At 48.3% G+C, this 13,788-nt stretch overlaps 1 protein-coding gene and 1 long non-coding RNA gene across 3 annotated transcripts in view; one reads left to right on the top strand and one right to left on the bottom strand.

Moving 5' to 3' along the window:
* numbl (NUMB like endocytic adaptor protein) overlaps window positions 1-13,788 on the top strand; it is a 33,721-nt gene that overhangs the window by 1,846 nt on the left and 18,087 nt on the right. Inside the window, exon 1 of one of the 2 annotated variants that reach the window (XM_029170813.2) lies at window positions 13,252-13,749. The exons of the other annotated variant lie outside the window; for it this stretch is intronic. Coding sequence (XP_029026646.1) covers window positions 13,709-13,749 — 41 coding nt within the window. The 5' untranslated portion in view covers window positions 13,252-13,708. Of the gene's footprint in view, window positions 1-13,251; window positions 13,750-13,788 lie in introns of those variants that run through there. 2 annotated transcript variants of the gene reach the window in all.
* On the bottom strand, window positions 11,427-13,252 carry LOC129605088 (uncharacterized). Its single transcript, XR_008696593.1, has 2 exons — window positions 12,886-13,252; window positions 11,427-12,802 (listed from the first exon to the last, which is right to left on the bottom strand). It is a non-coding gene; the product is annotated as an uncharacterized LOC129605088 (long non-coding RNA).

The following is a 13,788-nucleotide window of genomic DNA, read 5'->3' as shown; positions in this document are numbered from 1 at the left end:
TACACACACATGCAGACGGAATGTCTCAGTTTCCTCTTAGACCATTGTCCACCACAGTGATTTGTGCATTAGTACTTGTCTTTTGTTATTACACACACACGCACACACACACACACACACACACACACACACACACACACACACACACACACACACACACACACACACACACACACACACACACGCACACACACACACACAGGGGGAAGGGCTGTCGGCTGAGACCACAATGCATGGGGGATCAAAGGTCAACCAGCTGGCCAATCAGGGTGCTGTCTGGGTTGGCTGTTGACGGAGGAGGGCGTTGCCCCCCCCTTTGTGCTGATCAGGGTGGGTCTGCTAAACAAGCGACTCCACTTCCAGCGCCGGACCTGCTACTGCCGGTAGCCACGTTGTGCTTCCTCAAAGCCGGGCACCGGGCGTCTGAACACTATATTGGGTTAAAGGTCATCAGCTTCTCCAGTTTAAGGAATTTCCTTTACTCATTTATGACTTTATGAATTTATAGGTTTGTGAACAGCTGCTGCAGAAAAGTAGAGACTGAAATTATAACATTGGTTTAGGTACTGCTCTGGGGTATGATATGATATCACATTGACAGATAGTTAATAAAATGCTGTATTTTGGTGGGTGTTAATGAATAAAAATGGACAGTCTCAAATAGTAACAAGACTTATGGCCCACATTTGACAACTGGATGCTGCCTTTAATTTGAGACTGAAACCATCCATTGGATATGATTATGTCAGTGTACACAGAAGATACACTGTCACACTACTGTCTGATTGCGAGGAGCCTTTTGATTTCTCCAGGCCAGTTGAATGCAGCCTCTGCGTTTGGTGCTGCTGTATTCTTCGCTGTTATGTTTAGGCAGATTGATGAATGATCAGAGCGGTGGATTTGACTGCTAGTGGACACTCGTGTGAATTCGTTGATGCGCGCTTTCCTCTGTGTTTGATCAAGTGTGTGTGTGTGTGTGTGTGTGTGTGTGTGCGTGTGCCTGTTTCTCTGGCGATCAGCAGTTTATTTCTTTGCTTCACTGGCGTTTTTCGTTGCAGATAACAAGGAAAGTAGAAATTGGTGTTTTTCAGCAGCCGCAACTCAAAGTGGGGCGCTCAGCACAACTAATAACTGTCAAGGCCTGCGTTTATTTTTGTCTCACTGGAGTTTTGACTTATTTACTTGGCGATGTTTCAGCCTGTTCGGGGCTCATAACAGCTCGGCGACGGACGCACATCTGGAAAGCCCCAAAACAGGCCGCTGGAACGCCACCGCTCGCCCCCGGGGCCCGATCTGATCTTTATCCTCCTCCAAGCTTTTAACAGCTGCTTTGCTTTGTGCACGTCGATCGCATCCGCGCAGTTTGTCCCAAATTGCATCTAGCGCCTACTGTGAGTGTCCGATACAGAGCGCTTTTAACCCATTTCTCCATTTGCAGTGTGGCCACAGTGGTCAGTATTGGTGGTTTTTGTACCAGTGATGCAGAGGCTTCGGGTAGAATCAGGATCACAGTACTTCCAAGAAGCGTAATTAATCATCCCCCTCTTCTTTACGCTGCTCAATGTTCAAAAAGAAAATCCAGAGTACGTGAAGCAAGCGAGCCGTGATGGTCAGCGCTGGCATTTTTTTAGTGTCTAATCTTTCATTATTTGCTGCTACAGCCCACTTTTGGTGACAGTCTTCTCACACTGCTCTGCTTCATTGTGCGCCCAGCTCAGCTTTGCTTTCAGCCCAGCGTTAAATACGTCGACGGCTCTTACGCCGCCCTATTTCAGACTGACACCGAGGAGGAGAAGGTTGTTAGCGAGACCCCAAGTTAAACCTTCCAGCACAGAGGCGCCTATTCACTGTGCTGTGTGCAGAGGTGGCAGCGGGCGAGGCAGGGGCCGGAATATAAGAGCGGGCGGGCGTTTGTTACGCTTGACGGCGTGCGTCTGTGCGCTGAGCGTTGCATGGAGCTGTCTGAGGCAATCAGAGACGCGGTGGCGAATGGACGACAGCTGATTTCAGGCTTCTGATGCTGGAAGGCTGACGTAGGAAACGGTGGAGGGCTTAGTTGTTGATGTGCGTGTGTGACAGGAGGAACACGAGGTACATGATGTCAGGTACATGATTGTTGGAAGAAACTGAACATTTACACTGGGGGTCAAAGTAGGGAGTGGAGGTTGTGCCAGATTTGCTTCAACAAGTTTGTTACAATCTGCAATAATCAAATTTACGGGAACCTCATCAAATGAGTAGAAAATGCACCAGAGAAGCTTATTCCGGCATCTGAAAAGACTGTTTTTATTTTCATTCCCCTTGTTACACAATCAAGCCATTGTATTGTTTGCGTAGTCTTTATATGTATAATTTTGCATCAGTGTGTTACTACAGTTTTATAAATAGAATAATCACTAGTTATTTTTAGCTGGACTCACTTGCAGCTTCTTGCAGGATTCTTTCATCCACAGTCGTTTGCGAAATGCTTATGTAATACTGTGTTTTTATTCCTAATTTAGTGAACCGCGGTAAACCCGGTAATAGCGCCACAGAAAACGGGTGGACTCAGGAAGAAGGCGTTGTTTGCTCACAGGCCAGATTGTGGCTCACCTCCCGCTACGCTTGTAAGACGCGGAGCGATGCCACGGCGAACGTGTGAGCGAGGCTTTCGCTTTCCTCTATTTACCGGTGCTATGACTCATGGTTGCTATGGCGAGGAGCTCTGACAGCATCACAGCTGATTAGGAGCATCTGACTCCACATGACTATCCCTTCATCTCTCTGCCTCCATCAGTCCTCCCTGCTTCTGATTTCTGCCTATTTTATTGTGTTTTTCTCACTCTCTTCTACTTTTTCTCATCTATCCCTTCACTCCATATTTACTTGTGTTTTTTTTAACATTCTTCATGGCATTTCTTACTGCTGAGCCACCCTCCACTATACTCCCCCTCATTCCTCCTGCTGTCCTCTCAGTCCATTCAGGCTGCATGTATTCCCATAATAGACAGCTGTGCGCCAGATGCGGTCCACTCCCCCAGCTGTTGACATCATGATCGTGACGAAGAGGGAGGAAAGGGATGAAAGCGATCCTTCTTAAAAATAGCCCATAATAATCCTCTAAATAAATGCGACAAAGGATAAATGCAAGACAAATATCAAACGCAAGGAAGCGAAGGAATGTCAGACTAAAATAACGGATTAGGCTTAAATCCGTTAAAAGAGTTAAAAGGAATACATCACAGACCTCCAGCAAGTACCACAGACACACTGTAAATCCACAGTGGAGATAAAAAGGCTGTTAGGTAGAGTAAGGTCACTGTTAAGTACCACAGAGTGACTTTACTTTAAGCCCACGTTGGGATGTCAGCAGCCATAGACGCTCGAAACGCCTCTTTCTAGGTTCCCACTGAAGCTGCTCGGTATTTACACAAAATGTAGATGCTTCGGAGCCAGATGGACGGGGCTGGAGGCCAAGAGGAGAGGAGACGAGGACCCGCTGTAAGTGTTGGATGGAGCGGCGGACGAGATGAAATCAGGGCAAGATGGAGCCGAGCGAGGTGTCGTTCTGCAGACGAGCTGTAGTAAAATACCTCCTCCACTGAAACACCGTGTCAGAGATGGACGCTGCTGTTGGCATTCGGACCAGACCGTTGCTGTTGTGCAATCAAATACTTCTTGAATAGGACAATAGGAAGCAACATTTCATCAATGCTACGTCGTTTTCTCGCCTTTCGTATCATTCTCTGCCTTTTTCATTGAACCCCTCACTTATCATCAAGCTTGGTGCCTTTTGCTTTCAGCTCTTTCTCTCCGTATCCCACTAAAGCATAAGTTTCTTCATCCATCTCACTCGCCCGCGTCGGAAGTGGCTCCGGTCGCTCGCTCTCAGAGGAACAGACCTGCCTTTGTCTGTCCGCACTGTAGAAAGATGAGTAGCCAGTGCGCCCAGTAAGCCTTAGCAAGCCCAGTAGGAATTCATGGTGAGCCAACCATCCAGAATGCCTGTAAATCAGACAGCCACTCAGCCCAGGGCCTTCCCGCTCTCAGGCCCCCGTGACTGGGAGGCCTGAATGGAAGCGCATGCTGGAAACGGAGGCAGAGAGCCAGAGTTCCAAACGTGAAATGAGACGATGTCATTCTGAATGCCTTCTACTTGTTTGGGCAAAGTCCAAAGAGTGAAATGCATAATTTAAAGCAGCACACGGGGGAATGGGAGCTAACAGTGCCGTCAGATGAGTTACAACGCTACATGACATTATGTCACTCAGGCAAGACTGTATTTGCTTTTACTTGTTCAGTGGACTTGTATAAAATCCTGAAAATGGCCTAACATGACAAAGATGAGTCAAATCTGATCTCGACCTATAAGAACGAGAGCGGTTGAATTGCAAGTATTCCTTTTAGATTCCAGCTCCGTGTGTTTAGTTTGACTGAAATAACAGCGCAGCAGCCGGCGTCGCCCCCGCCGCTGTGAGAATTCCCAGCGACATTCCAAATTAACTGGATAAATAAACCTAATGGAAGCAAGTGAGAGGGAACAGACACGCAAAAGCATGAAAGGACGACTCCGTCCTCCCGGCAGCCGCTCTGCTTATGTGTCTGAACAAGTTCATGTCTGAACAGTTGCTTTCCCGACCACATCCCGAACGAAACAAACCCACACACATCCGCTCACATTGATTTTGTATTATCTTTCATTATTATCTTTCAAATCTTAAAGTACTTCTACATGAATACTCCCGACGTCGCTCTTTTTGACACCATTTTCACAGCCTTGACGGCAGAAACGATTCTGCAGGCGTGATTAAACTCAGGATGAAGCCAGAGTGCGATCGTGTTTTCCTTCAGGTGCGTTTTAATGGTTGCGGCTCCGGGCACCTCAGGTCTCAACAAGCCTTAATAAGGAGATCAATAGGAAGTATATACAGTGGACTGTCTTCCCATTAGTTGCCTCCTCCTGCCTCGGAGGAATATTGCGGCGATGTGTAGGTGACACCCATCCGGCACAGAAATGCTTTGACTCTAATGGTGCACTCATTGTCTTTAACACAAGGGTTAAAAAGCAGGGCCGATGCTTAGCGGGTTGTGATGACCACGTACAGCCTCCACGTTCCTGAGAGATAGAGGGGGATCACAGCCCCTCTTAACCCCCCCCCCCCCCCCCCCACTGCCACCTCCAAACACACACACACACACACACACACACGCACGCACGCACGCACGCGCGCGCGCGCACGCACGCACGCACGCACGCACGCACACACACACACACACACACACACACACACACACACACACACACACACACACACACACTCTCATCTCAGCTGTGGGCCAGCTTTGAAGTGCGCTTCCTTGTGTCTCGCTCTCACACACTCGGTGCAGCTTCTCTCCTCACGTGGATATACATACATACATACATATATATATACATATATACTTGTAAAAGTTTAAAGATGATGATCATATGTTTGTTGAGTCAGCAAGTTTAAATATACCTTTATAAATTCATGAATCTTCATGAATCTCAGGGAATTCATCACAATATCACAGTATCCTATTACTACACGAGCCTGTTCCTCATATTAAACCTCATCCCTCAGTGTGACAGCGAAGAGCACTTCCAGCTGAACAGCAAAACGACTCAATCACCACATCACCTCACCGTTAATGTGACTACGCGAGAAGCGATTTCACGTGTCGTGTGTTTGCTTTCATGTCGTCGGTGACTGACAAGATGTTCAGCGCTCTGATGAACCACATTAAAGAAATTATCATATTCATACAATATGCATGCACGTTCATATCCCATTCATGCTGAATTATGCATCACTCTATCCTCATTTCTCTCACCCTCAATTTTATCCATAAATCCCCCAGTGGATATCTACAAGTTTTAATCTTGCCTAGTTCGCACAAAAACATCGTCTAATGTAACTGTTTGCCTGAGGCTCCAGCTTTACAAAGCAAAGTTGGAAAGATTTGGTCAGACCCCCCAGTGTGTGTGTGTGGGCCCCGCCCTCACACGTGCATCTGAATATTGCAGAACGCGTGTGTCCTACAAGACGGTAAACAGGAAAATGTGCGTTATTATGGAAACGATGACGAAAAGCGACACAGGGTTCAATTAGTGTTATGGTGATATAATGTATCCTCCTTAAACCCATGAAGACATTAGAACACAACCACATTCAAATCAATTATAAATTTTGGGTTTATGTTTATACTTTAGACAATGTAAAAGTCTGCTCCATTGGGTGAATCTGCGCATGGTTCTATGTAGGCCTGTGTTATGTAATGCAATCTGTTCCTATTTAATATTCACACTGTTAACACTTGACGAGCAGAGAGGAGTTAGCTGTTAGCTGTTAGCTCCTCTGTCATCCTTGGACAGCGACTGTATCCCTCACACTCTATCCCTCCATCCACCGTACGTTTGTCCTGTCATTTCTTATCTCTTAGTGAGAATGTAAATGAAGTTGTCGTCTGTATTAATCCAAACCCAGTTGGATTAATGCAAGTGGACCCATTTTAAATTAAAATCGCTAAATAACTAGTCAGGGGAGATTTACTGCAGCTCTGAAGCGACTTTCCTGACTTTGCCAATGTTTCGTTCCTCTGCCTGATATGCATTTTTTATCAGTGCTTTGGCCTTGGATCTCTGTCTCATCTCTCCACATTCTGTCCTTCTGCGCTGCTCTCCACCAGCACGGCAGCTACACGCGAAGAAGTGCAAAAAACAAGAGCGGAGCTTGAATCAATTAGTCCATGGATGTGCTCGATTTGGTGGCGCCGTGAATAAGCACTTCTGAAGTGATGCTGGCTGAATCGGGCGAGGACTCGTTTCCCTGTTTTTTTGAGTCGAGTTGTCAGCCTGGATGGAGATCACCATGTAGGAGGCGGCGAATGGAGGTGGTGAAACCATCCCGGCAGCCTCCGTCTTCCAAGAGGCTCGATTTGAGAAATGCACTTGAGGAAAAACAGCATCTCGTTAGAAAAAAAAAGCAAAATGAAAGGCAGCGGCGTTGCTCTTGTCATATTTATGCCACGGATGCCCGACTTTTGTGGTTGATGATTTTGCTTCTCTGCATTGCTTCATAATTGTGAGTCACAGCCTTGGAGCTGAAGCGATCCATCCATGAACACGTGTCTGGGCTGCAGAAGTTGGAGGGTTCTTACTGGAAATCGTCAGGTTAAAGTAATGTTATATCTCCAGGGCTTGTTTGGGGTGTGGGGCTGTGTTTTACCCAGACTGTCTCAACACAATTATGAAGCAATCAGAGCGACAACTCTCCTCCTACTGACAGATGGTTGTGTGTGTGTGTGTGTGTGTGTGTGTGTGTGTGTGTGTGTGTGTGTGTGTGTATTCCTACCTACTCGCATGAGGTTTCTGGCGAGTGGGGGGAAGGGAGGTGGCGTTTGCTGTGGAAGATTGGGGAGAGGTCAATGGAGGCACAGCTGGTGAGACCCCCACTTCAACCAGCTGCTGCCTCCAAAGAGCTCGTCAGCAGCTCGCCCGTGTGTCCCTGCCTCTCTCCTTCTCCTCTTTCTCTCTCCCCGTCCCATCAGCCCCCTCCTCCAGCTCTCCCTCTGTTGTGCGCCCACCCCCCAACGCAGACTCCGACCCAGCTGTTCCACGCTTTCCACTCGCCTTCGCCGCTACTATGCACCGTGACCTCTAGGAAAACGTGCCCTTTCTGCGCGAGCAGAGCTGCCTCAGCACACACACGCGCCCGTGAGCATCTGTAGACGTCCACTTGTAATCCAGTCAGTCACGTCAGTGGCAGTATTCACTGAACTGAGGCCTGAGGCTGGAGCACATCCTCCAGCTGGGTCTGGGCTCCCAAAGGGTGTTGCTTGCGGAATCTTGAATGCCACCTACAGTCAACAGCTACACTAATGGCTTAACAAATCGTGGGCTCCCTACTGTATATTGCATCAAATAGTTCAACATGTAACCTGTAAGGTACAGACATATAGAATAACCGTCAGCAAGCTAAAATCCTCTCATTAGCGCAAACAGCTGCTACTGTTGTTGATTCGTTTTGTAATTAGATGCCAGTGTAATTAATTTAGCAGCTATTTGGCAATTAGTGGTAAACGAATGCTGCTAGATGTGAAGTTGGATGAAGTTATTACAGCTGGAATGCGTCCAACCGCGTGTTGCGCTGCGCAGCTTTACAGGTCTGTCATCAAGAGAAGTTGCGATTTTTCGCTCGTAGCCTGAAGTGGGCTTAATAATTAAGTGGGGTGGATTACTGATGTCTTCCATGTGACTATTTAGTGATGCGTCTCTATTTGGCCCCAGACGCCATTAAAATAAATCAACGTTACAAGTTCAGATGTGAAGCCGGGGCCACCCAGGCCGGAGCGGCTGCAGTGGGTGCCACACCCTCGCTCTCCCTCTCCTCCAGCGCCATTGTTCCCTCCATGACAAGGCCCACGTGCCCCCCTATTCAGTGTCCTGGTGGGGGGTAGGCGGGCCCTTTGTCTGGCTGCCATTGTCCCAGACGCACGCTTCCATTTGACAGACACACGTGCTGACAAAAGAGAAAGGGAGCGGAGCAGGGGGAGGAGGGGCCGCCGCCCGCCATTATTCTCGCCGACGGTGGCGGTGAAAAGACGAGACGCGCTGGCCATCTGTGGTGCGTGTCTGTAATCTGTAGTGACACACACACACACACACACACACACACACACACACACACACACACACACTTCTCTGTTTGTAAAAGAATTCCTACCCTTTGTCTCGCCACACTTTTCCAGAGGAATGATGTCCATTGAAGTGGCTTCTCTTCACTTTTGATTGCGTGTATTTTTGCTCCTCTGTGGGAAAAGAGGAGAGTGTGTGTCAATGCAACCGATACGGTTGAAGCTGCTACTTTCCTAGCGAACTCTTGTATTTCCTCCCTATGACAAAGAGGCTGTTGTTGACCCTCTGCTTTCTAGAGACGGGCCCAAACACCAGGCCTCTCGTCTTTCTCTTTGGCCCAGTCTGTTTTTCTTAACCTTTGAAGCACTGACTTTGCTTCTTCCTCTTAAGTTCCATTTTATCTGGACAGAAGGCTTCAACACATTACTGAGAGTCACTGCTGGGTGTTTTATCGAAGCGAATGTGAGATGACAGTCCCAACATGGATGTCTTGTTGCCTTCTGAGCTCCTCCATTCGGCCCTTTTCACCCTTTCCACTTCCTCTAGTTTTCCACTGTGGCTCGAGAATTTTTTCATTACTTCCTGTTTGTCCCTATAACTTCACTTTTCCACTCCATACTCGCCAGCTTATGCAATGTTCTTTAGAAACGAATGAATTATGTATGAAATAAGAAAGGTCAAAGGTCAAACACATCTGTACACAGATTATTAATATTTGCTCAGTGTCATCTGTCAGACATAGTTGCAGCATCACTGCAGTGCGTGTCTGACATTCTCCTCTGTCTGTGTTTCTGCCCGGCTTTTAGAGTTGATCGATGAGACACGACCACCCCGTGAAGGTCATTCAGTCTCAGCGCCCAAATTTCCCAATAAATTCTAACCACTGCGGTTGTTGATTTTTGCGATGGTAACGCAAAGTGTAACTTCCTGCCTCTGTGCTGTATTTTCTTTCATTCAGTAAATGTCTGTGTCACTAGATGATGCGCGGAGGCTTGTTGTTCTCTGAGGACAGATTTTAGGGCGCGGGGACAGATGGTTGGTGTCACACAGGCAAATAGACTGATTGACACGCAGATGGCTCAACAGATTGATAGATAATAGATGCTTATATAAACATATATGTACATATGCAGACAGTGAGCTGAACAGGAGTTGAGGAATGTACAGAGAGAAACTAGACAAGCGGAGACAAGCAGGGAGTGTTGGGGCAGATGTTAAAAGCTTTAAAAGCCTTATTGATTCTCGGCTTCTGCTCGTGTAGCTGGCTGCTTTACATGCATAAACATGCATTATGCATGCAGCTGTGTATTGACGGTCAACGCTTCAAGTCCAAGAAAATGTGAGTTTACATGGTGCCCACATTAAGACGTTCAGCGCGCACATTCAGGCGTGTCAGCAGAGTGGACAAAAAGGAAGACTCTTCCTGTCTGCGCGGACCTGACAGGAGGTCAAAGGTGAGGGGTCAGAGAACGCGACCTGGATAATGGCACACGCAGGCAGCTGGTCTGTTGCCGTGACTGCATGTTGTACCCATACAGGCCAGCAGGGGCGCCGTTACACAGGCAGAAAACATCTGTCTCTCTCCTCTCCTCTCCTCTAATCTCAGACATCACCGGAAATGACTGTTAGCATCACTTTCCATCTCATCCCTATTGCTTTTTCTCCATCTCTCGTCCCCCTGCCACTCTACAGGGAGACTGCGTTGTGATCTCTGTAGATGGAGGCCTCCTTTCACCCTGAGCGTTGTCACTCTCTGCCTCTCTCCTCACCCTCATCTGATCCCAGCACCAAGAATGAAACGTGTGTGTGCTTGTGTATTCATGCTGCGCCGCTACTTCCTCCGCTTTCCTCTCTCCTTCTATTTTTGTTCTTTTCCAGAGTTACTGCTTTTCTCCCAAATATCTGTCACTTCCTGATCCTCCCCTTCCCCTTCTCTCTCCCTCTCTCTCGCTCTCTCTCTCTTTCACTACCAACCCACAATAACCCATACCAGCGGTTGCTATGGGATCTGGTTGCCATGCAGCACCAAGGTTTTCACATGGTCCTCGCGTGTATTCATGTCTGCTGTAGCGTGAGTTTGGGTGCAGTGTTGATTGGGAATAGCTTAAGAGGTGCTGGAACGGGAAACTACCTGACCCACACACACACACACACACACACACACACACACACACACACACACACACACACACACACACACACACACACACACACACACACACACACACACACACACTGTTTCACTGATTTTGTGTTTTTGTGCTGGCAAGATGGAAGATGGAGACATGGTGATGGAAGTCACAGAGGAGAGAGCAGACAGGTGAGGGATGGGAGAGAAAGAAAGTGGTATTGACCAGAGGCAGCTTGTCAGTGGATTTGGCTCCCATGGCTCACTGTTGGGCAGCGCGTCCATGAGAGTGCAGTATTACACAGTGTGACTGGATTTTAAAGAGCATTTTGGTGGATTTGTGTCCCATCAACACATATTCTTTATTTTAAAATTAAGCTTTCTCAAAATAAGATGATGATAAATTGGTGTGGCTTAAAATCCCTCTGTGAACTACAGTAGAGTAAGAATAAAACATGGCATTCTTGGAACACTGGGAAATCATTATTTGTACACAGGGTCAAATTATTGAGTTGTGGTTACGTGCGTGTTCTCGTGTGTGTATTTTAGCAGGGGCCTAATTTACATTCACACAGCGTTGGTTAAAATAACAGGCTGTTCCAAAGCCACTGAGGCTCGGCGGTTGTAAAACCACAACGTAAAAAGACAAGCGTATATTACACACACACACACACACACACACACACACACACACACACACACACACACACACACACACACACACACACACACACACACACACACACACGGCGTGAACCGGTGGCTCAGCTGAAGCGTGTGCCTCAGGCCTTATTTAACACAAGTGTGAGCACAAAGTGTGTGTCTGCTCCTCCTGACTGGCGTCGCCGCCGCGTTTCGTAGCGACACAGCCGCGTTAATGGGCTTACGTTGGAGTGTGCACGGTAGACAGAGACGCGCACTCAGACAGATGCGCAGGCAGATGTCTGTACACGTATGCAAAGCGCAGCCACGCTGCACCGTCCTCTGACTGCTTCAGAACCCTGCCTCGTTTGTCTTCCTCGCTCACTAGCTTATTTTTAGATTCCTCTCTCCCTCGTCCTCCGCTCCTTTTTGTCCTGTGTGTCTCCCGCTGAGAGAAGGAGAAGCGAGGACGAGGGATGAGGACGCGTTAATAATAATTGTGATGAAAAGTCTCCATGAAACAAAGAACAACGCTGGGAGTAAGTGGAGGTTCCAAACGAAGCAGAGGAACGGATCCCGCTTTGCTCATAATGTTCGCAGGTCGACTTTATAGCAGCTTGTTAATCAGATTTTATAACAAAAAGTTTTCATTTTGATGCACACAATGCTTGCATGATTACTCGCCACAGCTTCATAAACAATAAACCTGACAACTTTAATGCCACGATGACATTTGTGCAGGATTTGATCTGGTTTTGAAAATGTCATAGTTGCTGCTGCTCTGCACCGTTCAACCATAGAATAACATGCTTTAGACCTTAGCTTAGCCCCTGCAGAGTCTGCTTTAAACAGGCCCAGTGTCTGCCACGTACACATGTTTGGGATTACATCTGAATGTGTAAAAGTTTGTAATTGTTTGATGGGATCATGCACTTATTTGTCCGTGCTGCGTGTTTATTCATACAGCTTTTTGTAATTAGGCTAAGTCTAAAACAATGAACGCTAGGTCCCCGTGGGGATATGTGAGCGCGCTGAATCACAGCGACATCAGGCCTGTCAGCATTTATTGTGACCTCTGTTAACAGACATGAAAACAAATGGTAATAAGCATGAAAGAAGGTGATGTTGCCAGTCAGCTGTAAATACCCAGAGTGCCACGAACAAAGCCGGAGAACAACAAGGATGCTTTGATCCCGCTCAGTCTCATCCGCTGTTGATTTCTGGCTCTGTATCGGTGGATGAACAGCTTAGGGGATAACCTGGCATCGCGTTAGGTTAGGAACAAGTGAGAAGGGAGCGATCGCATCAGCGAGTTCCTCCAGGCTCAGCATCACGGCCGCAGCTCTTCCCTGTCGGAAACACGTCGGATCATCACAGGGACAACAGAAAGTGACCTGGAGATAAATCAGCCCAGTCATCACTCACCACTCCTTAAACCCAGTTTTAGCAGACGTCAAATAAGGCGTGGGACTAATACCTGGGGAGTTTTGCTGGAACCAGATGATTAAACAGTGCTGGCTGTATTTTTAAGGCCGGCGTCACCTGGCAGCATCAGTGTGCCTCTGGTCCAGCAACGCCCTCCTGGAAACGGAGCATCTGGCCCATGTCCAGCCGACATGTTAAACACGTCCTCCGGCTCTGGCCCCGTTCCCCACTTCCAGCTCCGGCGGCCGTCCCCGGACTCCAGCCCCAGTTCTCGCCCTCTCCCCCAGTGCACTCTTGACCAGTGCGCCCACAGCAGATGGAGAGCAGAGGGAACTGTGTCGCCACCCGCCATGACTGGCTCACTCACTCCTCCCCCCGTTCCTCCTCCTCCTCCTCTCTGTCGCCCTTTCTCTCCTTCATCCTCCCACTGCCTTCTTTTCTCACTTAGAGAATTCGGAGCATCAAACATGGATTTGCCAGTATTTTTAGAGCAGCTGTAAGCGCGTGCGCGTGTCGTGTGTGTTGTTTGTGTGTCTGTGGACCAGATGCTCGGCCGTCCTGGGCCGTGGGCAGTTTGATTGTGTTTGGGTGCATCCCCGTGCGCGCATTGGTGAACGTGTCAGGGCTGGTTTTTCCAAGTTAATCCCTTAAGAAGAGGTGTGGTTCTCTCTCGCGCGCACGCTGCACTCTCTCTCCTCTCTGTCCCTCGCTATGAGCGCAGTATCATCACATGCTCGCTCGCCCGCTCGCGTCTCTCCTCCTCTCATCCCTGCGCTCATGCTGTTGTCATTGCCGCGGCTGCTCGTCTGAGGGAGTTCTTCCTCGCCGCTTGTCATCTCCGCATCTCCTGTCATCGGCCGTCGTCCCCGTGGGAGATGAGCTCGCTCGGTGAGATGGGGGAGGCCATCGAACTCAGGTAAGTTAAGGACAGAGTGGAGTGTGGGAACTTCGGGCT

This window comes from Betta splendens, chromosome 13 (assembly GCF_900634795.4).
Source record: "Betta splendens chromosome 13, fBetSpl5.4, whole genome shotgun sequence".
Taxonomy (NCBI): domain Eukaryota; kingdom Metazoa; phylum Chordata; class Actinopteri; order Anabantiformes; family Osphronemidae; genus Betta; species Betta splendens.
The sequence above is the reverse complement of the archived record's forward strand: the minus strand, read 5'-3'. Positions and strand labels throughout refer to the sequence as shown.